Genomic DNA, 25,426 nt, shown 5'->3' with positions numbered 1-25,426 from the left:
TGCTTTGAACTCGGAAGTATCGCTTTGATGTATTTAACGACACTTCCAGGGACTCAGCTACACAGCTGCGAATGAAAGGTTTCAAGTGGGTTGTAAAGTGCGAGGTGCAAATTTGACACTAGATGGCGACAGTGAGCTATGCCAAATTCAATCTATCTTTCAAAACATTTCTTTAAAAAGGCATTTTCACAGCGTTTTTAATATGTGTGTAGATTTCACCCAGTTCCCCTTCCTGTGTTGGCACTTGCAAGGGCTGGAGAAGCTATTGTCTCGCGTGCCTGAAGGAAATGGTTTAAAAGAAACCTATACACAATGACTTTCAGTGGTGTGTGGTGAAATTTTTCATAGGGGAGCAATTAAGGCCAGAGCCCTGCTGCCTCCTTCAGAAAGCTGGGCAGGCTTTGGGAAGGTGGCAGGAAGGCTCTTGGATCCCATCAAAGCATCGCACCTCCCTCCCTAAGCCAGGCAAAACCTCCCTGGGCTTTAGAAAGGAGGACTCAGGCTTTAATACTCATGTGAAATAAAAAGATCTCACCACTTCAAGCCCCTGGATCAGTAAATTCATCCTAGGTTAGAGAGGTTGAGAGTCACAGTACCTCCAGAGCAAACATCTGTACTTTGTTCGAGGAAAGCTGAGCTGTGGAACTCCTTGCCACAAGGAAAACACTGTGGCAAAGATTTTAGCCATTTCCAAATATGGTTTAGATCTCAGCAAGGGCCAATCAGAGAAGGCCCCATTGGGCCTGAGCCCCAAGCTCAAATTTAGACATTGGTTTTTTGTTACGTTTGACAGTTTGTTTTTCTGCACATCATACCAGAGCATGCTGCACTCTAGCAGGTTTCAGAAGTTAAGAGATACAAGGAGACTTTCTCTTTTTTTGTAAATTGATACAGGTTGTGTCCTATTGAATGGTTTCAAATGCCTTATTTTGTTTCCGCACACCATCCTTTAAATTTTTTATTATGGCTAAGCACCTCAAAAGCTGGGAATGGCCCAGGCCTCTCTGGACCTCCAAAATGGCCTGGATCTCAGTCGAAAGTGATGCCTGTAATTGCCAACTGATTGTGCTAAACTCTGCCTGCATCTGCCACTGTTTTGTGACTGGGTGAGCCCAGGCACCACTATTTTGTGGTTGCTAGGGAAACGTTTGTGTGGAGGAAATGGGGCCATGAGCAGTAGAGAACCAAATACATGCATTCGGCTTTCTCATTAACAGCAGACATAGTGACTGGCAAAGAAGTGTGTGGTTTTCGTCCCTCATAAATGCATTCCCAGCTTGTCCCAACATGGCTGGCGTTAGATAAAACATTACAGTTGACAAGATCCAGAATCATCCGGTCCCATTGTGCTCATGCTGCAATGAAGCTTCCTAAGGTAGGTTGCTCGATTCCTGTGTGGGTTGAATGTACAGTGGTACCTCAGGTTAGATACGCTTCAGGTTACAGACTCCGCTAACCCAGAAATAGTGCTTCAGGTTAAGAACTTTGCTTCAGGATGAGAACAGAAATCGTGCTCTGGCAGCGTGGTGGCAGCAGGAGGCCCCATTAGCTAAAGTGGTACTTCAGGTTAAGTACAGTTTCAGGTTAAGAACGGACCTCCGGAACAAATTAAGTACTTAACCCGAGGTACCACTGTATTTGCCAAGTAAAAGCAGGCAATGGGCATCTCTCTCTCCCCCCTTTAATTGTGTTTCTGACATACAGTGGTACCTCAGGTTAAGAACTTAATTCGTTCCGGAGGTCTGTTCTTAACCTGAAACTGTTCTTAACCTGAAGCATCACTTTAGCTAATGGGGCCTCCTGCTGCCGCCGCGCGATTTCTGTTCTCATCCTGAAGCAAAGTTCTTAACCTGAGGTACTATTTCTGGGTTAGCAGAGTCTGTAACCTGAAGCGTATGTAACCCAAGGTACCACTGTGTTTCCACAAAATATGAACACATATAATGCAAAAAGATAAGAATCTACGAGGTTAAAAGAAAAGAAAAATGACCATTTGAAGATAACAAAAGATAGAAAAGCAGAGAGCATTTCTTAACTGACTTCCCACCCTCTCTTTCCATGGTTCCGTTTATTTCCTTTCTGTTTTCTTGTTTCATCCCATTGATCGCAACAACTTAGATTGACGTTAGTTATTTCTTACACTGCTGGAAAAACTTACCATCCTGCTAGGCTGATGATCTGCTTATAGGCAATGGGCATTCAGTAACCCCTACTTGCAGGGGGTTCCATTTCTCATTCTCTAGAAATAACAAAACATCCCTCCTCTCAGCCAGTCTGATTTACTGACTGCCTTAATATATTGCTTTCCTGCCAGTTTTACAGTTTGAAAATAAAGGCATACAACCAGAGAGAGGTAATACAGTAAGAAGGGAAGAGCGGAGGGGGGGAAGCTTGGACTCCAACTCAAGAGTATGGAAAGGGTGTCAGTTCCAGATGTTGTTGGACTCCAACTCTCATTAATCCCATACGCTCCAATGTGGGATGTGGGTTATAACACAGAATACTTTGCACCCTCCAGTCATGAGGTTGCCTTGGATTCCTATATTCACATGCCTCTATAAGCAAAGGACGACAAAACTGGCCATGCCAGCTGGGTTGCAAAGTGATTAATAGTGCAATCCAATTCAGGAGCACAACCCACAGAAGTCAGAGTGTAGACTCCCCCCAAAATAGGTTTAGCATCAGGTTGCAGGTTGTTTAAAAAGTGTCTGTACTGGCAATATGTAGTTGTGGTTTTTGGTTTTTTTTTAACCACGTACTTTCAAGTCTATATCTTGTCTAGACTTGAAGTACGTTCAAGGTTGCCTCTTCTTCCAACAGCTCAAAAACAGTCTGGATCAAACCTTAAGTCTCCAAGGCATTGACATTTCAAACCTTTCAGAAACTTGCCAAAGCTTTCCTTTTGGAGACCATAACAGAACCCAGCAGTAGATGCACCGGCTTTTGCCAAATGCTTCAATAAGAGAATAAAAGTTTGGATCTATACTTCCTGGCTTATATGCTATGGTAGTCATATGCAGAGCAGTAAAGGTAAAGATAAAGGGACCCCTGACCATTAGGTCCACTCGTGACGGACTCTAGGATTGTGGTGCTCATCTTGCTTTATTGGCCGAGGGAGCCGGCGTACAGCTTCTGGGTCATGTGGCCAGCATGACAAAGCTGTTTCTGGCGAACCAGAGCAGCACACGGAAACGCCGTTTACCTTCCCACCGGAGCGGTACCTATTTATCTACTTGCGCTTTGATGTGCTTTAGAACTGCTAGGTTGGCAGGAGCAGGGACTGAGCAATGGGAGCTCACCCCGTCACGGGGATTCGAACCGCCGACCTTCTGATTGGCAAGACCTAGGCTCTGTGGTTTAACCCACAGCGCCACCCGCGTCCCTATGCAGAGCAGTAGACCCATTGAAAATTATGGGCATGAAAAAATGAGGTCTGTCAGTTTCATAAAAGTAGCATTTAATTGCACCCAGTACCCAGCTGCTGTTGTCGTCATCTTCATCAAACAGTGAGACATCAAACATTAGAAACTTCCCTCAAGTCCCTCTGCCTGGTTCCCTGAAACTTCACTTCTCACAATGACGGAACTGCCAGAAGGCCCTCGGAGCTGGATCTCAGAGTGGATACGCCTTCTGGAAGAAAGCAGTGGGTTTGGGGATCATTTTAACTGATTCCTCCTTCTCTCTGCTGTCCCCTGTGAGTCCTGAAAATTTGGAGAGTTGAAGGTATCTGAACAAAAAAGGAGCCTGCTGCATCCGGTCAACGGCCCTCACCCTGTTCTTTCATGGTCATGGGAAAGCCAGAAGAGCAGAGCACTCTTGATTCCTGTGGTTTCCAGCAACTGGTAGTCAGATGCCGTACTATCTTCATCCATGGCTAGTAGAAGTCGACTCTATCTGGAAGAGTCTTGGAGGTGACAATGGGAATCTGCCCAAATCATCTCTCCCCACCCATCCTTCCTCCAGCAGATGTTTCTTCTAGATCTCTCTATCTTGTGTGAATGAAAGGAGTCCTTCTGCTTGTGGAAAAGCAACTCCTTTAGCGTATTTCACTGCCAGGCAGTCTCAGAGGTTTTGCCACACAGCCCTCCCATACACAAAAGGAGGTTAAATTATTAGAGATAATTTAAAGGGGGAAGAAAGGCTTTTCTCACAAAATACCCCCTGTCCCTGTGCATAGCTGGGTGTTCTTCTGCTAGTCAGCACACCTGGTACAGAGGGGAAGGCGGCCACACAAATGAGTCATGAACCCAGCTGAGATTCTGTAAGCCTCGGATTTAACACAAATAACTTTTAATATAAAAAAACTATTTAAGAAACAATTTGGATTATTTGTCCAGCATGCGATACAAAAGGTGCCATATGTTTTCCAGCCCTCCTGTGTCGCTCATTTTCTACAATTACGCAAAGGCCACAGGAAGGGCCTTTGTAACAAGAATTCCATGAATGACTTTTCCCCCCCTTTTGGTAGTAGGCGATTGCCAGTTCCTTTCATTCTGGAGCCAGATTCTTAACTATTCTGCTTCAAAGAAAGGGGACTTTTATTATCAGTCCTACTTCCGGAGCATGTTCTTAAATCATGTTAGGGCACATTGTTTTCCCTCTCTCTTCCAGCAACGAAGCAGGGAGCAAATGGAATGCAGGCAGTAGAGGAGTTTGGTGGAGACATTTGGGAAGACACACTCGCTGACAAAAGTAGTCTTAGCACCCCCTCTCTGGTAACAAACTCATTGTTCAACAAGGCAAAATAAATAAATGCAGTCTTGGGAAGTGTTGTATGCAGGTGGGGTTAAGTGATGTTTTGTCTCAAATGAAAACAGACGTTTTCAAATTAATTCACCCCCCCAGCCCAATCCCTTCCCTTCCCGTTTTAATACTGTACCTCCAGAAACTCCCATACAACAGGAGTAATACACACAATATTCCGATCTGGATGAGGGGAGCCCTGCTGATGGTCCCCCGCTACACCTCTTAAAAAGAAAAAGAAAATAAGGGGGTGTCACAAGAGCATTCCTGATCTTGAGTGATGTGAGGAAGCAAACTTAATACGATAGTGCAAATTCTTTGTTTATGTACTCGCTAAAACTAGGCCATGGAAGGTATTGTTCTTGAATAAAGGGGTGGGGGCTCAACTACTGGGTTGTAGTTTTGTGGTTTTTTTTTTTTTTTTAAGCTATATTCAGCTTGAACCCAGCTTTCCCAGCCATTTGTTTCAGCTAAGTGGGTTTTGATTAGTCCCAAAACGGATTCATTGGTGTTTAAATCAGTCAAAACAGCAGAAGGCCTAATATGATTAAGGAACAGACCTGGATGGTGGCAGGCATTGAGACCGTAGTCTGTCCAAGCTCCAAAATGTGATGTTGGGAAAACTGTTTTGTTAAAAATTACTGCTCTTTGGAACAGAGCTGATGCTTCATACTCCATCACTATTGAGGTGCTGTACGCTACGCCTTTCGATTTTTATTTCAGCTGCATACGTAAGAGCTTCAGGGCCTGATTTGAGGTGTTGTCTGGGCCAATGGATTTCTGTTTAGGCAAAGTGTTCTTTCTAGCATAGCTCGTCACTAACATTTGCCCATGGTATGCTGTACTTTGGCACAGCCTGAGGCTAGCATGATATAGCAGTGCTCCCTCCTAGTCAACCCACCTTGCATTCTCCCGTGCTCTTTGTCGGAAGATTCCCAGCCTTTTTTAGTGGGAGATGACGATCGCATTCAGGGTGTGTATCTGGGACCTATTGCATGTGAAACATCCCTTTGCTGTACATTTAGGAAACGAGATTTGCGGTCCAGAAAAGATAGCCACATGCAACATGCACGCCGCCACGAGGTTTAAAGAGCAGGTGGTGGTGTATTTTCCATCCATGTTGCAAGAAAGGTAGAAATCCCTATTCCCATCCACATAGCAGAGGGCAGATGATCACATCAGACAATTCACAACTGAATGAACGTCCAGTTTCTCCTTGCTAGATCAGCATCAGCAATACAGCACCTGTAGTCTCTAAAAGAACGCTAAAATGAACTGAGCCACTAACTGCTTTTTTATAGTAAGAAAAGGTCACCAGTTTAATCATGTACATTAAGCAGGCGAGCAGTTTGTAAACATTCAAAAGCGGCAGCATCCAAGTTACAAACATCTTTAAAGGAAAAAGAAGAAGAATCAAGATTGTTTAAGGATTTCCCTCCCCGCCCCTTCCTCTTTCCCCTCCAAAAAATTTGGAAATGATGTTTCAAAATACTACAAACACCAAACAAGCTTCTACCACCCTCGGTTAACAGTCCTTTCTTACAAAAAAGGAGTTCCGGATTCCCAACACAGGGTTTTATAACAAGGTGTACTCTTAATATAATCTACGTTAGTCACTTGGGAGTTCTACCTCTGTTCAGATCCCATTAGCAAAGGGAATGTTTGTGTCTTGGTTCAACGCTTCTTTGACCTCTGAAGGCAACGTGTCAAAGAGGTGATCTTCTACAATGAGTCCACTTTTCCTGAGAAGCCGACACAGACCCAGCGTAGCCGGGAGACGGTCTAAACAGTTCCCCTTCAACTCTAGGTGTGTTAGCTGCAAGAGCTGGCCAATCTTTTCCGGAATCGAGGTGATGCAGTTTTGTCCCAGGCTCAAAGTCCTCAGCTTGGTACACTTAAACAGCTGTTTTGGCAAAATGTCTACTTTGTTTCCGGTGATATGCAGGTGCTGGAGGTTCTGCAGAAGGCCTACCTCCAGGGGAATCACTGCAATAGAGTTGTAGCTCACATCTAAGCATCTGAGCTTCTGTAAACTGAACACTGCAGCCGGTAAGGATTCGAGTTTATTGTTGGAGAGATAAAGCGACTCCAGGTTTTTCACGTGGGTAATGGAAGGAGGAATGATGACTATTTTGTTGTGCCACAACTTCAGGCAAGTCAGTCTTTTCAAATGTTGGAAGCTGATGACTTCTTCAATTGTGCGTATGCTGTTGGACTTCAGATCCAGCTCCTGCAAGTTGGTGAGGCTGAAGATGGCGTGCGGAATCCGCTCCAGGTCGCAATTCTGCAATTCCAGCTCTGCTACATTCATCATTTTCTTAAGGCTATTCAACACAAAGAGCTTGGTGCCGTCGTTATGGATGACGAGCTTGGTTAGATGTGGGGCCACATCTGTGATGTTGGATGGGATTTTGGTCAGGTTGCTTTTCACGTAGAGAATTTTGAGGTGCCTCAGTTCCCTAAGAGATTCAAGTCCGATCATTTTGTTGTTTTCAGAGTTCAAGTTGCCTATCAGGTACAACTCCCGGAGGTTTTTAAGTAAGTACACCCAAGCCGGGATTTCCGCCACGTCGGTGAACTTCACATGCAGGCACCTCAGGTGGTCGCGAAGGAAGCTGAAGGCTGTTTGTTCCACCTTTGCGGGACAGTGATAGAGGTGTAGCTCTTGCAGGTTCGTCATCTGGGAGATCTTAGCCGGGATTTTAGCTTCAGGGATCAGCTCAAGTTTCAGCACGTCCAAGTCGGTAAGATCAAACACGGCATCAGGGACCCCTGAGAGCATGAAGAGATGGAGTTCTTGCTTGTCCTGGGCGTTGCGGGAAACATGCTGGCGCAGCTTTTCGAAAGTCCACTCGTGGTTCAGGCTTATTTCCCTCAGCTTGTTTTCACTCACCTCTGACAAGAAGACACCAAACCGCTTGGAGTACAGTTGGTCATACTGATCGACCATGTGCAAGAGAAACGCAAAGTCGTTCTTAACATCTGGAATATCGCTGAAGCTGCTCTCTTCCCTAACCTTCTCGAAGGAATACTCCTTCAGGGGTAACCGGAACAACCAGAAGAGTGTGTACAAACAGATGAAACCGTAGACGCAAATGAGGGAAATGTAACTGATGAGCAGCTTTTTCAGCATGTAAGCCATGTTGTGTGTGCATTCGAACTCCTGGTAGCCGGTCAGGTGCTCCACTTTGGGCATGCAGCTGTGCTCAAAGCTGATTTCGTTGACAAAGTTTGCCGTGTAGCAGAGAATAAATATGAACTTCACAGTTTTGATGACCGTCTGGACGACGTAGAGTTTGTATATCAAGTCGCTGTCCTCCACGTGCGCCCGGAATTTCCGTACTTTTTCGAAGAGGGCTTTGGCTTGCTCGCCATCTTTTTTGTCCAAAATGGTCATGCTCGGAACCTCGACGACGGGCTTCTCCGCTGAAAACTTGAAGCCCGTCTTGTTGATCATGGGGGTGCTGGCACTCGGACTTCCTTCATCGCTACTGGTGGACACATGCTTGGGCAAAGACTGGGCCCCGGTCAGCCTCTGCTTATTCTCCTCAGAATCCTCACATGCCGTCTCAGACAACGCCTTTGTAGTCCACGGAGATTCAAAGCACTTCCCCAGGATGGAAACAAAGTGCTCAATCTTAGAGCAAGTTTTGGGGTATTTGAACCAAAAGTTGCTGCTGACCATTAAAATAATGGTATGTATAAGAGCTAAGTAGGGAAAGTACTTTGAATACCAAGGAAGAGCCAAGTGGTAGCACATCTGGTTAATGAAAACATATTGCTGATAATCCAAGTTAGTTTTCCGGCCCAGGGGATCTGCCTGCTCCTTCTTCTCCTCCGGACTGGCGACAGTGGAGTGCAACGGCGGAAAGGTAGATCTGCTGAGAGGTATGTCAGTTGCGACGACAGGTGCAAAAGAAATGGCCCTCGTTCCCTGCGCTTCTTTGTCTTGGGCTGCGGTTGTTTCGGGTTCTGGAACAGCGTTTGTAGCTTTGGCACTCGCCGAGGAGGTGGGCTGCACCTTTGCATTGACAGCCGACTGCAGGACGGGCAAACAGACCACCTGATCTTTGGTCAGCTGCATGGTTCCAGCAAAAATGGCGACCATCAGCATAACGACTGCTAGGTAATCCATAAATACGTCCCACCATGGTTTCAGAATGCGGTACGTTGGCTGAATGTCATTAAGAGATGCAACTTCTGCAAGGGTAAACATTCCTGCAACGAGAAGGAAGGAAAAAGCAGCTGTCATTCATTGCTGGCAGATCAAATTGTACTTTAGACTCTTAAATGTAAACTTAATCCATTAGACCAGGGAGTGGCTAACCTTTTCCTTTTGGCTGAAGGGCTATATTCACCCTTGGCTAACCCTCCAGTAGTGGGTGTAGCCACTACACACACACACACACACACACACACACACCCTCAGCTAACCCATGTAGATCAGCAAAGGAGGGGGTTATTGTGCCCTCCTTGCTCAAATGATCCATCCAATGACTGGGAAAGGAGTGAGTTGCATCCCCGTTAAAGTGGTTCAGACGTCTCTGCTCAACCCAGTCCAGTATCCACTTATATTGTTTTCCTATGCTCTGCCTTTGACCAAACTGCAGGAGGCAGTGGAAGACAGGAGTGCCTGGCATGCTCTGGTCCATGGAGTCATGAAGAGTCGGACACAACTAAACAACAATAACATGCTCTGCCACTGTCAAAATGGGAGGGTTATTGGGTAGCAAGAAAACCTTGTTTTTTCCAGGGGAGGGGGGGAGAGGGAGAATCAGACCCTTAGCCACTCCTGTACAAGACCTACAAATTGTTAACATCATTCACTTGCTTTCTGAAATGAAAAAGGAACACACACAACCCTTTCTCTACCCATTGTGAATAGCAACCCTAAACGGATTTACTCAAGGCTGGGCAATGTTGTTTATTCTGTGACATACATCCATCTGAAGATTCTGCCCCCATTCACTGGTCAACAAACTCAAGAGTTTTAAAATCATACCAAATGAAGGAAGCACCACGCCGTTTAGTTCTTTATAAAAGCCTTTTTTTCCTGAAGGGAAAATGGTATTGCAAAAGGGGCATGATGGTACAAAAGGGGCATGATGGTACAATGGACGTTGCTAAAAAGCAGTTCTTAACGATTAAAAATTAGTCAACGTTTTAGAATTAATTTCTTTCCACAAAGAGCAGTTCTCAAAGCATTTATGCAGCTCTCTTTTCAGTGATTTCAGGCTTTTGTTGTTAATTATGTTCACCGGATATGAGCTATGCAAGTATGAGAATTTGGGTGTTATGGAGAGATCTAGTTTTGTTGCTTATAATTACACAGCCCAGTATGATTTCAATTTTCACCTACGTGTCTTGAAGAGCTAAGTAAAACAAAACCACACTTTAGGAAACTACCCCCTGCCCCTAATTCTTACAAGGAGAGCTGCCTTTGGGATTTTCTGGAAGACAGTAAGCATCCTTTTTAAAAAAAACAACCCACAAAGAAACCTACCATATACGTTGACCTGCAACTACAAGATGATCTAACTAAATGCAAAAAGGATGCCTGCTTATTCATCACTGCCTGAACAGGAGAAAACCAGGTCTCCAAAGGAGAGACTGCAAAGTAGTATCAGGTGAACTGCAAGACCAGCAGTAGGGGAGATTTCGCGACTAGTTGCCTAGGCAACCATCAGTTTTAAGTCTGAAATCCCATTGAACTTGGCAGGACTTACTTCTGAGTAAACACACCAAAGAGAGCATTGCTAAGGCTATAAAAATATTTCCCCAGCTATGGTGGCCAGGAAGAGGAACTGGAAGCAATGCAATGTGCAGGAAGGAATTCAGAATTATTCCAGTTAAATGCATTTGCACAGATTTTAGGTTTTTAACTTTGATAAGGAAATATTTTTTTTAAAAAAATAATAATTATAAGACACAGGGGAATTGTGTGTGTGTGTGTGTGTGTGTAATTTGACAATTCACTCCCCACCCCACCAACTAAAATGTAAAGGTAAAGGACCCCTGACAGTTAAGTCCAGTCGCAGACGACTCATCTCACTTTACAGGCCGAGGGAGCCAGCGTTTGTCCACAGACAGTTTTTCCGGGTCATGTGGCCAGCATGATTAAGCCGCTTCTGACGCAATGGAACACCAACACCAGAGCAGTGCATGGAAACGCCGTTTACCTTCCCGCCAGACCTATTTATCTATTTGCACTTTTATGGAGTGCTTTTGAAATGCTAGGTTGGTAGGAGCTGGGACCGAGCAACGGGAGCTCACCCTGTTGTGGGGATTTAAACCACCGACCTTCTGATTGGCAAGCCCAAGAGGCTCAATGGTTTAGACCACAGCGCCACCCGCGTCCCTACACCAGACTATGAAAATGTAAATATAGCATGAAAACTAAGAGAAGCATGGCCAGTTAGAAAACTACTAGTCAGATCAGTTTTTGGAAGCCTCTTCCTCGAGTGCAAACAAGAAGGTGGGGGAAGCTCCCTCCCTCCCCCATAAAATCTAGTTCTTCTATTTAAAAAAATTTTAAAAATGCTAGTTTTGCTCACGTGTACTTTCTGCACCCACACCTAATGGGTAGGGAGAGCAGGACAGCCTGGAAGAATTAGTGTCATGGACTGGCTGATGCAGAGTGGTGGGAGGCACCAGCTGGGGAACCCCCAAGGGAAACCCCAGGGGAAGAAGGCTAAGAGCCAGGGGGTTGGTGGTGGGACAACAATGAGTGGTCAGAGGGAGAAGAGGGAGCAGACTGGAAGTCAGAAGCTGAAGAGGCAACAGGGTTTAGTGAGCAGGAAGAGGTTGTGGCAGAGAGCAGTCGCGAATCAGAGGCAGGAGAGGAGGCGGACCAGTAGGCAGAGATGGGGCAGGCTGCTGAAGAATCCAGAGTGTCTTCCCCTTCTGCTACGACCAGCTCCCCTCCCCGCTGGTCTCCAAGAACACACAGAGTAATGAAGAGGATGGAGCAATGAGAGACAAGACGACAGAACCTCAGGCTGCTGGGGAAGGAACAGAGGGAGGAGCTCTAGGGAGCGGTGGGAAGGTAGGGACTTTCATTCCCCACAACTGTCTCACTGGGGCAAGATCTACTGGGAAGAGGTGCTGTGATCACACTGTTCAGATATTTCCAGGTTTTCTATGGACTAGAGAGAAACCTTCACAGGGAAGCCCAGATTATACGTTGCCTCCAATAGTTTTGACACTCATGGTACTGAAAAGGTGCCTTGTTGTTACTTGACTATTTCAATGCAATCACTTCCATACAAGCACCAATTCTAAGCACGAGGGGCTATTTCTCATGCCCTCCCAACCAGCTTCCTATACTACTGGGAGGAACGAGTGGCACAAAATATGTCACCGGAAATCGCCCCCCCCCCCATTGACACGTGTACCACATAAGCACCACACACACATACACGCATCTCCCCTCCCTGGTCCGAGGGATGCCCCTTTTTAGGGGGTCACCTCTCAAAAGCTTTCCGTAAATAAGGAAGCGCTAGACTGACAGCCGTCCGCCATGAGCGCTCCGCTTCGCCCATTTTGCTGTGAGTAGACCGGGCGCCTGAACTCTAGGTCAAGCAGCGGCCGCCTCAGCCAATCATCATTGCCGAACAGTGCCCCTGGTGGCCGCTGCGCTGGTACTGCAGCCGGCATTCGCTGCGCCCCTCTTTGACAGCTCACTGATACAATGTTTCCGAGTTCAGTCAACCGTGACTGATCCAATCAAGACCTTGCTACATTGTTTCCTGAACTTGGAACTGGTTTGAACTTCGATAACTCTCACCGTTTTATATTCACTAAAAATCAACCGTACGCCGGATTTCCATCGGACCACTTTTATTCCACTACACGCCACAAGGACTATCGAAGGGGGGTGACTTGGGACAGAGTGGCCATAATCCCTTGACCGAGCTGTCACGTACTCGGTGACCTTTTCCCCGCTGACCGGACAACCTTGATAGCCTTGATGATGGGCTCAGACACAAGGCTATCAGGGATACAATAACTTGCATATCTCAGTGTATTCTGCTCGGACTTCCACAAAGGACACTGACCGGATTCCCCTCAGGGGGCAGGAAACTTCGCCCTTCTTCTTTGTTTTCCACAAGTGACTCATGTGAGGAGGGGGAGGAAGCTCCGGCCAGGTGTCAGGACACTCGGATTACCTGTGTAGCCCCTCCTCGACTCCTCCTAATTCTAATGTAATCATGATGTAAATATGATGTAATTCTGGGGGTGTGGTTTAGGGGATTAGCAACTAATAAAAGTTAGGGTCTTCCTTTGTTCGGGGCTTCCATCTTGCTTCACTTCGTGGGCGGTGGGAGTCCTGTCGCGACAGTCTTTTCTTAATAAAGACCGAGCCTACTGGCTGCTGTTTTGCTCTGAATTGCTCTGGCTGGTGTCTTGATTTGTCCAAGAGAGCCCTCGGATTTTTTCCTGCGACAGTTGGCGACCACGAAGGGACGCTTGGTTCTCCTGCAGAGGTGAGAGGGGAGATAGAGGGGATCGGGCGCCACTGGGCAGCCTTAGCCCAGGGATCCTTCTTCCTCTCCCTGCCTCCTCTTTGCGGGCGGTAATCAACCGTCACCAGAAGCCCAACCAGAGAGAGCAAAGGCGAGGTAAAGCCGGCTAAAGAAAGGATCCCGGGATCTGCGAGGGACACCGACGGACGTGAGTATGGTTCTGAAGAAAATACATTGGGAGGGGGGTGGATAGTGACATCTCCACGACAGCCGAAATCTTTCTCTTTTATCTCCAACGTTACGCCTAAATCTTGAATCTCCCTTTCTCTTTTCTCTCCCCGTTTTCCCTTTCGGAGTGTGGCCAGGGAAAACGGGAGACTTACTATCCCTTTCCGACGCTCTCTTTCGGAGTCGGCCAGAGGCGTCCCCTACGAATCTCTCCTTTTCTCCCCCGTTTTTCCTCTCGGAGCGTGGCCGGGAAAAACGTGGTGCTTACTGTTTCTCTGGTGTCCCCTCTCGGAGTCGTCCAGGGGCGCCCATACGAACCTTTCTTCACTGTCCCTATCAATGCAAATGAAGCCGCCCCTCCTGCACGGCGACCTTTGTTAGGGATGACCCGTGTACGTGAGAACGCAAGGTCGTTTGCTTCCTTTCAAAGCTTTGTTTCCCTCGGGTCCTGATCTGGCACTGCACTGCGCAGGCGTCCAGTAAGGAATCTGAACTTAGTCCGAAGGATAGGTAGGAGGCTGTCGTGGGGAATAGAAGGGGTGGTTCACAAATTGGGGCCCCACACTAGGATTAGTCTTGCCAACTGCGCTAACAAAAGGGGAAAATAATAATATAGGTAGAAACTTTCTCGGGCCAAGGTGTCCCGTGGCAGACGGGCCAGGGTGCCCCGTGTTTGAAACTTTCTCGGGCCAAGGTGTCCCGTGGCAGACGGGCCAGGGTGCCCCGTGTTTGAAACTTTCTCGGGCCAAGGTGTCCCGTGGCAGACGGGCCAGGGTGTCCCGTGTTTGAAACTTTCTCGGGCCAAGGTGTCCCGTGGCAGACGGGCCAGGGTGTCCCGTGTTTGAAACTTTCTCGGGCCAAGGTGTCCCGTGGCAGACGGGCCAGGGTGTCCCGTGTTTGAAACTTTCTCGAGCCAAGGTGTCCCGTGGCAGACGCTCGAGCTCAATCGTAGGATTCTACAGAACTAAATACTAAAAGGATATCTTTCCCTTTTCTTCTTCTCTTCCCACCTTTCCCTCCCCCTCGTGTGTGTCTCTGCCCCCTCTATCTCTAACGTAGGAAGAATGGGAACCCAGGCTTCTAAACATTATGACTGGACTCCTCCAGGCGATAAGGCTTTTGCAGAGCCTTCCCGCCAAAGGGAGGACTCTGATACCCCTCTCCATTTTGTCCTCTCAAACTGGAAGGAACTGAAAGGGAGGAAAGGACTCTCAAAATCTAAATTGAGGGACCTTTGTAGCATTGCGTGGGTCGCCTTTACCCACCACCTGGAGCCAGCCTCGCAGTGGCCACCTCATGGCTCTTTTAACCTCGTAAGAATGCAAGCGCTCAAATCATATCTAACTGACGAGAGGCCCCAGCAGTTATATTATTTGAATGCCTTTGTGGAAGCCCGCGAATTATTCCAGCGGCAACAAACCCAAATCGTCCGACAAATGGCGGTCCTGAAGACAACCAGACCCCCTCCATATGATGAAATTAGAGCTCAGGAGGAACAATTAGATCGAACTCTCATTCCCTTCTATTACCCCGAACCACGGGCTCCGCAACCACCGGAACCTCGGCAAGGAAACAGAACCGAAGCTAGAGCGGGGGGTGCGGTACACGGGTCACTTAACCAAGCCATTGACGCCCCCCCTCAAAATGCAATAACGACACTACCATCCGAACCCTCCCCAAGTACTTCCAACACGGAAGGGGATCAAGCTAACTTGGGTTTAGGACCCATACTTTCCGGCCAGTTGCTAAACGGGGAACGGGACGGACCCGTGTCCAGCAGAACACGAAACAGGGATAACTTACCGAACGGCGAAGTGGAAGGCGCTTTCCCCCTACGGGCATTGCCAATTCCCCCAGCCAGAGCAGGAGACCCGCCCCGCATGGTCTTCACTCACCAACCCTTCCTCACTTCCGATTTAATGAATTGGTCCGACAAAATGCCCTCCCTACGGGATGACCCGGACAAATGCCACCGTCAAGTGGCCACCATCTTCTCCACGCACAACCCCACTTGGGCCGATGTCCATATGTTGCTCGGGGCACTTTTTAACGAAGCGGAGAAAAGGGAAATATTAGCGAAGGCGGGAGAAGCCCTGGCTCGGGAGGATTACCAACCGAACCGACCTGCCTCGATGGCTCCCCTAACCACCCAGACTTTGCTAAACAACCCTGATTGGGACTATAACACGGATAACGGGATGTGGGGTCTAAAAATTTTTAAAAAGGCAATATTGGATGGCATTAAGGCTGCAGGGCAGCGGACCGTAAATTGGACTAAGGTCCAAGCCATCCTCCAGGGACCCGACGAGCATCCATCTGACTATTATTCGAGACTAGTATCCGCCATAAAAACCTGGGGTGGAATAGATCCGGAAAGCCCACAACACGAAGTAATAGTCAAGGGATTTTTTAAGGACCAAGCCACTGCAGACATTCGAAAGGCTTTAAATTCTCACTTGGGATATGATGGGAAAACTGTCAGCGAAATTCTCTCCATCGCTAAGTCCGTTTTCAACTCTAGGGACGAACGAAAAAAGAAAGACCAAAAACCTGACTCCCCGCGGGTATTAGCTTATGCGGCCGGAGTACCAACCTCCAAAGAAAGATTTAACCCACGGGAGTCTGAACTCCCAGACGACCGTGTTTGTTTTAACTGTGGGGAATTAGGACACATCCGGAGAAATTGCTCCCTCCGGATGAGAACCGTACGAGCCGACTATAGAGAAAACTCACATCTTAGATACAGAGAGCCTGCCCCTACACATGACCCCAACCAATTCTCAAATCAAACACAACCCCGCGCTGAGACATCACTGCCACAGCCTCGACCACGCGGGCAACCCCACGGCACTATCAATCCCTACAAACGAGAAAACCGCCCTACAGAACCAACCCGTGAAATGGTAATGGAAGAATACCAACCACATTGACAATTAAAAGCAGATCCCACCATCTTTTCTTTCCTCTGTCCAGTTCTACAATTATCCTCTTCCGACCCCATCTGTACCATGAAAATAGATGGGCAACCCTATAATTGCCTTTTGGATACTGGGGCCACCTACTCCACCCTCACAAACAGCCATCTAACTCCCGGGAATGAGACCAGAACTGTAATGGGACTTGACGGAATTCCTCGAAATTGCCCTCTTTCAAACCCTGCAAATGTCTCTGTCGGACCTCTATCCGTAAAACACACTTTCCTATTAACCTCCAGCCCCGTCAATCTCTTAGGGAGGGATCTGCTATGTAAATTAAACGCCACCATACAATGTGGTCAAGAAGGCATTTATTTGCACATGCCGAACGAGTCTATCTTCAACTTCCAAGGAGTTTTACAGGAAGCCCAGAATACCAACATTGATCTTCCACCAGAACTCCTAAAAAATGTTTCCCCTTCTCTATGGGGAACCGAATCAACCTCAGTAGGACTCTTAAAATCTGCCACTCCTGTGAAAGTAAACTACAGGTACGATTTACCTTTCCCCTGCACTAAACAATACCCACTTCCCCCAGAAGCGATAGACGGACTTGCCCCGATGATCGATGAATTTTTGAAGATGGGAGTTCTAGTCCCGTGTGCATCCCCTTGCAATACCCCTCTACTTCCCGTCAAGAAACCTAACACCAATCCAGTTAAATGGCGCTTGGTGCAAGATCTTCGACTCATTAACTCCTTCGTTATCCCGAGACATGCTGTTGTTGCCAACCCCCACCACCTCCTAAGCACCATTCCGGAGGGAACTATGGTGTACTCCGTCATAGATCTATGTTCTGCCTTCTTCAGCATCCCGGTAGACCCTGAAAGCCAATTCCTTTTTGCCTTTACGTGGCAGACAGGACAACTGACGTGGACCCGGTTACCCCAAGGGTATGTGGAATCCCCAGCAATATTCTCATCAATCCTGCACCAAGATTTGGCAGATGTGATCTTGCCGGGAGGCTCCACCTTGAGGCTTTACGTAGATGACATTCTACTCTGTGCCCAGGATCCAGAATCTTGTAAAAACGATACAATAACCCTTCTGAACATACTAGCAAACAAGGGACACAAGGTATCTCCAAAAAAGATACAATATTGCAAAAAGGAGGTTAAATACCTTGGCCACATACTGGGACAGGGCACCCGCGCTTTAACGACCGACCGGATCGAAACAATAACAAAACTTCCCTTACCTAAGACTAAAAGGCAACTCCGAGGATTCCTAGGGATGAGCGGATTCTGCAGAGCGTGGATCCCCCGCTATGGAGAATTTACCCGTCCCCTTACGGCAATGACACATGATGACTCCCCAGACCAACTACAATGGTCCGCTGAGGCACTCGGGGCCTTTGAATCTATTAAAAAGGAATTGAGATCCTCGCCCGCCCTCGGGCTCCCCGACTATAGACTTCCCTTCTCTTTGTACGTACATGAGAATAAGGGAGTAGCTTCTGGTGTCCTTACCCAACCATTCCAGGGAAGGAATAGACCTGTGGCTTATTACAGCCTTCAACTTGACACCACGGTACTGGGAAACGTGGGCTGCCTGAGGGCTGTAGCAGCGGCAGCCCTGCTTTTAGAAAAGGCGCAAGAAACAGTCCTGGGACACGACTTAACTGTGAATGTTCCCCACGCGGTCGCTACGCTACTTAGCCTGCAGGGATGTCAACGATTCACTATCCAACGCCTAAATAAATATGAAGCAATTCTCCTCAGCCCGTCAAATGTCACCATAAAAAGAGTAAACTCCCTAAACCCTGCGACCCTCCTTCCCCTCCCGGACGACGGCACCCCACATCATGACTGCTCCGAAATAGTCCGTCATTTAGAAAAACCCAGAGAAGACCTCGACTATCTCCCTTTAACCAACCCTGACCTCGTCCTGTATACAGACGGGAGCTCCAAAGTTGTGGGAGGGGAGCGAAAAAGTGGATACGCCGTAGTCACCGATAAAGGAACCCTAGAAGCACGACCCATCAACGGAAAATACAGCGCACAAGCTGCTGAACTCATTGCACTAATTAGGGCTTGTGAATTAGGGGCAGAGCAGAAAATCACCATCTACACGGACTCAAAGTATTGTTTTGGGCTAGTGCATGCCACCGGCCAGATCTGGCTACAGAGGGGTTTCTTAACTGCAGCAGGCACCCAAATTGCACATGCCCCTCTGGTGCAACGCCTCATGGACTCCATACACCTACCCGAAGCCATTGCAGTAGTCCATTGCAAAGCACATACCAAAGGGAAGGACCCCATCTCCATAGGAAATAGATGTGCTGACCGTGCAGCGCAAGAAGCAGCGCTTCAACCCTTTTCGGCCGATAATGAATTCCAGGGACCACAAGTCCTATCAGACATAGATTACACTGAAATGTACAAAACTGCAACCCCAGAGGAGATCCAAAAATGGCAAGAGCAGGGAGCCCACTTGGAAAACGGCGTCTGGTATTTCCCAGATAAAAGACTCATAATGCCTAAGCTATGGGTACCTAAACATCTAAGAGTCCTACACCAACGTACCCACTGGGGAAGAGAGAAACTTATGGACACCATACAACGCTGTTGGTACGCCCCAGGTCTTGCCCTTGCCGCCAAAGCCGCCGTCAAAAATTGTCACACTTGTCAAAGTTTTAACCCAAAACATACTGCCAGGTGCCCACCAGGAGCCAGACCATGGGCTTTCGTACCGTTCGAAAGCCTCCAAATAGATTTTATAGACCTACCTCCCTGCCAAGGCTACAAGCATGCGTTGGTAATAATTGACCAGTTGACAGGGTGGGTGGAATGCTTCCCTACTCGTAGGACAACTGCACACATCGTCGCTAAGATTTTAATACAAGAAATCATTCCCCGTTTCGGGGTCCCTAGACACATAGATAGCGACAGGGGCTCACATTTTACTTCAGACGTAATCCAGCAAGTAGCCAGCGCCCTGGGGATCAAATGGAAATTGCACACCCCATACCACCCTCCTTCCTCTGGACAGGTCGAAAGAATGAACCAGCAACTTAAAACCCAGCTGGGAAAACTTTGTAAAGACTCTGGCATCAAATGGGTCAATGCCCTTCCATTAGTTCTGCATAATTTGAGGGCATGTCCCCGCGGAAACCTCAAGATCTCCCCTTATGAATTGTTATTCGGACGACCTTCCCCAGTATACAACACCCAGTTTCCCACATCAGAATTAGAAGTCGGCGAATCAGAATTGACCAATTACGTAATACAGCTGCAAAAACAACTCACCCTTCTCCACAAATATGCAGCCTCAAGTCAAAACATTCCTTTAGATGAAAATGTTCACCCATACCAACCCGGGGACTGGATACTAGCAAAAACCTATCAAAAGATACCCCTACGGCCCACTTGGGAGGGTCCTTACCAAGTACTTTTAACCACTCCAACTTCCGTTAAGGTAGCTGAAAAGACGGCCTGGTTACATCACACACGCTGCAAACCCGCTTCCCCACCGGAACCTACACCCGACGACTCGCCCTACAGCGTCCCAGGCCGCCCAACAGGCGACGACAGCGATACAGAGGACGACCAACAGACCGGACCAGATCGGGGCACGGATCGAGCCCAACAGACCGGACCAGATCGGGGCACGAATCGAGCCCAACAGACCGGACCAGATCGGGGCACGAATCGAGCCCAACAGACCGGACCAGATCGGGGCACGAATCGAGCCCAACAGACCGGACCAGATCGGGGCACGAATCGGGCCCAACAGACCGGACCGGATCGACCAACCCATTGGATCTCAGAGATAACCACAGCAGCCGCCCAGAACGACCAACCCCCAATTCGCCTCAAACTCCGCAGAACACATCCCCATCTGACATCCCCATCTGACAGCTCCATCTGACAGCTCCATCTGACAGCTCCATTTGACAGCTCCATCTGACAGCTCCATTTGACAGCTCCATCTGACAGCTCCATTTGACAGCTCCATCTGACAGCTCCGTTTGACAGCTCCATTTGACAGCTCCATCTGACAATCCCATTTGACAGCTCCATCTGACAACTCCGTTTGACAACTCCATTTGACAGCTCCATTTGACAGCTCCATCTGACAGCTCCATCTGACAACTCCGTTTGACAGCTCCATTTGACAGCTCCATCTGACACCTCCGTCTGACAGCTACTCTACTTCCCATCGTTATGACAACCACAATACCCGCCTTCCTCCTCCTTCTTATTACCTCTGCCTTTTCTCACCACTCCATAGGCACTCACACCTCGTGCCCTGGATTACAAATGGAATACAAATATCTAGACTTTGGAATTGTCGATATGGTAAAAACAGGAACCCCAGACCGCCTAGGGGACTTTGATTTCTGCTTGCCCGAAACCCGTGTGCTCCTTCGACACTCCATACTGCCCGTCCTCTCTCCCCACCAAACTTGGGAACTTTTTATTCGCTCCACCTCCTACGCTCCGCTAGGCAGACTCATCCTCACCAAAGATGGCTCTTGGAATCGAGCCCACTGCTTCAATGGTTCCTATGTACTTTTTTCCGATGGAACCCCTGAACAAACTCTCAATTGGACACTTCTGGACAATGGTGGCGGAGAATCAGTCTATACCGACAAAAATCACCCTACAGACCATCTGATTCATGGCTTTTATTGTCAACGAGTGGATTCCACTCCCCGCGAAACCATCTTACAAGGAGTTTGCCTCCGAAGGTACTGCTGCGTCTGGGACATCGGACTCGCCTCCGGTTGGGACGGAAAAGCATACCTCGAAGGATGGCACCACTCTATTACACCTCCAGCAGCATGGGACACTACCGGACCCCAAAGGTGTGGAGGTCTCGCCACAAATCTAACCTACCTACTTCGCCAAGACCCCCTTCACCCCGCCGGTACCGCACCCCGACAAAGGGGGGAACTGTCAGTATCTGAAAACACCAACGACTTTTTATCTACCTGGCACTCCAACACCTATGTGAAATTAATATCTCAAATCGCAAAACAAACGACAACCAAGGAGTGCTGGATCTGTGCCAATGCTCCTGCACATCTTCACAGTGGCATACCATTTCTAGGAGTACCTCTTACCCTGCAACAACATCTCTCCGCTGACGTGCAGTCTTGGAACCTGACTGCCGTAAATTTGACCCACCAGTACATCTACCTGACTGGACCTACAACAGGTGACCTTTGCCGAAAATTCAGCGGCAACGACAAAATCATCGGCGAAAGCACCTGTAAGTACACTATTGACATAACTTTAAATGGCAAAATTACCCTATGGCACCAAGGCGATCCCTCCATCCACCCCACCTTAATGTCTGCATGGAAATATGTTATGTCCTTACCTAACTCCTGGATCCCCTCCCTGGTCACCCAGTGCTTCTTCCGTGCTTTTCTCACCGGCCGCATAGACTCATGCCTACAAGGGTTATTCTGGGTTTGTGGCCACCGCGGCTATGTATGGGCCAGCCCCCACTCCCGTGGCACATGTTACCTCGGCCTCATCCTGCCCGGAGTCCGGGTCACCCAGGATTTGCCTCCCGGAAGAAGACGTAATAAGAGGGCAAAAGACTTGTCACAACTCTCTGACGTAGCAGCCAATAGCGAAACCTATGGCCGGGCTCTTTTCCCTGCATATGGGGCCGGCTCCAACCACGTCGATATCCTCAAATTAACGGACATACTACTAAACTTTATGGAAGAATCCAATGCGGCTACTCAATCTATCCTAACGGAGTTAACAGAGGTCAGACAGACTGCGATACAGAACCGCCTTGCTTTGGACTACGTTCTAGCCTCGACTGGAGGCGTTTGTGCTCTCGTCGGAACCGAATGCTGCACACACGTGTCCGACCAAACCCTCAATATCACTGGACATCTAAACAACATCCATAAATTGACGGAAGAGCTTAAAGATATCCAACATGAAGGTCTGTCCGATGCCCAGTTGTGGAGCTGGCTGCCTGGGTCAGGGTGGATAAAGCACCTTTTAGGAAACGGACTCCTGATCCTCATAACTGTAACTATTTCCGTTGCTGTCTTCTGCTGTGCAATCCACTGCTTCCCGATGTGCTGTCAGACGTGCGGCTCTTGCCTCCCGACTCATCTCCCGCGATCGGCTACCGCCCACGGACCACCGGCTCCAAGAACCCAAGCGACTCCCACCGAAATGGGACCCCTGAAGAACTACCGGAGCCCGGATCTTAGGTATGACATGTCAGACTTTTATTGATTGTGCGGAGAGAAGGATTGCGCGGTTTCCAACCTCCGCAATCTTATCTCCGAAGGGGGGAACTGTCACCGGAAATCGCCCCCCCCCCCATTGACACGTGTACCACATAAGCACCACACACACATACACGCATCTCCCCTCCCTGGTCCGAGGGATGCCCCTTTTTAGGGGGTCACCTCTCAAAAGCTTTCCGTAAATAAGGAAGCGCTAGACTGACAGCCGTCCGCCATGAGCGCTCCGCTTCGCCCATTTTGCTGTGAGTAGACCGGGCGCCTGAACTCTAGGTCAAGCAGCGGCCGCCTCAGCCAATCATCATTGCCGAACAGTGCCCCTGGTGGCCGCTGCGCTGGTACTGCAGCCGGCATTCGCTGCGCCCCTCTTTGACAGCTCACTGATACAATGTTTCCGAGTTCAGTCAACCGTGACTGATCCAATCAAGACCTTGCTACATTGTTTCCTGAACTTGGAACTGGTTTGAACTTCGATAACTCTCACCGTTTTATATTCACTAAAAATCAACCGTACGCCGGATTTCCATCGGACCACTTTTATTCCACTACACGCCACAAGGACTATCGAAGGGGGGTGACTTGGGACAGAGTGGCCATAATCCCTTGACCGAGCTGTCACGTACTCGGTGACCTTTTCCCCGCTGACCGGACAACCTTGATAGCCTTGATGATGGGCTCAGACACAAGGCTATCAGGGATACAATAACTTGCATATCTCAGTGTATTCTGCTCGGACTTCCACAAAGGACACTGACCGGATTCCCCTCAGGGGGCAGGAAACTTCGCCCTTCTTCTTTGTTTTCCACAAGTGACTCATGTGAGGAGGGGGAGGAAGCTCCGGCCAGGTGTCAGGACACTCGGATTACCTGTGTAGCCCCTCCTCGACTCCTCCTAATTCTAATGTAATCATGATGTAAATATGATGTAATTCTGGGGGTGTAGTTTAGGGGATTAGCAACTAATAAAAGTTAGGGTCTTCCTTTGTTCGGGGCTTCCATCTTGCTTCACTTCGTGGGCGGTGGGAGTCCTGTCGCGACAGTCTTTTCTTAATAAAGACCGAGCCTACTGGCTGCTGTTTTGCTCTGAATTGCTCTGGCTGGTGTCTTGATTTGTCCAAGAGAGCCCTCGGATTTTTTCCTGCGACAAATACAATACAATTTTCTGAAGTGGGGAATCCTTTGCAAATCTCTCTGGAAACCACTATGAATGTAGGACAAAGGTGCGGTATACTTGACAGCTCCCTGTAATCTTCTTATCTTTGGTTTTACCAACAGCAATGCAAGAGGAGCTTTAATAACATAAACACCTGCCATCTTTACTTTTCACATGCCCTGGGAGTAAATTATAGGGACAGAAGCAGCCCCCATTGTTCGTAAACACTCTTTTGACATGTGTCCATGTGATTTAAAAGAGCTGTGGAACAGTGCTGCCGGTCCCATCCACGATAAAACAGTTTGCCCTAGCTCCAACCAGCTTCCCAATTGGTTCTGCCAGAGGGTTTGCCGCACTGACGTTGCCTCTTCTCTCCATTGGCCTGGCCAGAGAGAGATCAGGTTAAGCACCATGTTCCCAGTGCACCATCTGTTACTTCCCCAAGCATGTGTTGGCTGTGAGTTGGAGAAAAGCCTGGAATTGTGGTTGCACAGGTACACAAGCCATGTGTAGGTTTTCCCCAACAGAAACCACACACAATGTATAGATGTCAGGGGCCGAGCTAGGGAGAACTAAATGTCATTGGGTGCAGAACCAGAAGCATGGCTCTACGGTCCAGTTCATCACCTGGTTTCTTTGTGTGTGCAAATTTGGGCAAGGTGGGTGATTAAGATCCATAGGTTTTATAAGCCTGTTGTTTGGCCCAAGCTCCTGCAGCTAATTCAAATTATGTATTTCCTGGTTAACTGCAGTAAAATTGGACTCCTTCAGTGTATGCAAGACGTTAGGGGGTGTTGCTTTTTGTCCCAATGTTCACACAAAGCCTACACTTACAATGACCGGTTACCCAGTTTGGAGAGTCTTGAAGCTCTCCCAATCTGTATGGAATTTCAACATCCTTGCTGGGACTTTGCTACCTCACCATATACCCCTTGTTCCAGATAATGCACGATAAGTGAAACAGATCTCTAGTGGATTCCATTGATTTCTTCCTTTCATGTGCCTCTTGCCTTATCAATAAGTGATTAGTTAAAAGAGAAACTCACTAACTTTTGTCAAGAACTTCTTGAAAATCCAGATGCTATCAGCATGTTTGTTTGTTGCTAACCCACAAGGTTGCCCCCCTACAAATAAGGTTAGTAAGGTAAGAATTCTCTTGGAAAAAAAGGAAAGCTAATAAGTTCCTCAGCAAGGCTTATTCTTCTGTTTGGCTAACTATTGTAATCATAGAAACACCTTAAGGTGTAAAGTTAATGCCTTGACTTGCTCCTCAAATTGCTTCTTGGACTGCCTTACTGTAGGTTTATATTTAATTTGTAAGAATTTATAATCTGTTTCTCCCTCTATTAGAAACAAAAGTTGGGCAAGACTTTAATAAAGGAGGTTATCATGTGTTAGCCGCTTAACACACGTTTGTCAATTTTTTCACGTTTTGTGTCTTTTCCTATTTTCAATAAATGCCTTTACATAAACTCCCCCCCCCCACACTTTCCTACTTCCTTTTAACTAAATCCTCCCATTCTTAATCATTTGAAATGCAGAACGTTCTGGTATAATGCTATATACACAATTCATGTGCTTTCAGGAAAATATGAGTGGACATTAAGATGATGAAAAAGCAAAGCTACCATTTTAAT

The 25,426-nt window shown here is 47.9% G+C and overlaps 1 protein-coding gene across 5 annotated transcripts in view; it reads right to left on the bottom strand.

The window, feature by feature from the left end:
• Positions 1–6,019: 6,019 nt before the first annotated feature.
• LRRC8D (leucine rich repeat containing 8 VRAC subunit D) overlaps positions 6,020–25,426 on the bottom strand; it is a 90,861-nt gene continuing 71,454 nt past the window's right edge. For all 5 annotated transcript variants that reach the window (XM_081914164.1, XM_081914166.1, XM_081914163.1 and 2 more), the window contains exon 2: positions 6,020–8,961. In XM_081914164.1, coding sequence (XP_081770290.1) covers positions 6,380–8,959 — 2,580 coding nt within the window. In that variant the 5' untranslated portion in view covers positions 8,960–8,961 and the 3' untranslated portion in view covers positions 6,020–6,379. The remainder of the gene's footprint in view (positions 8,962–25,426) is intronic.

This window comes from Podarcis melisellensis (genome assembly GCF_964234715.1).
Source record: "Podarcis melisellensis genome assembly, chromosome: 6".
Lineage (NCBI taxonomy): Eukaryota > Metazoa > Chordata > Lepidosauria > Squamata > Lacertidae > Podarcis > Podarcis melisellensis.
Note: the sequence above shows the minus strand (reverse complement) of the source record. Positions and strands in the feature narration are given on the sequence as shown.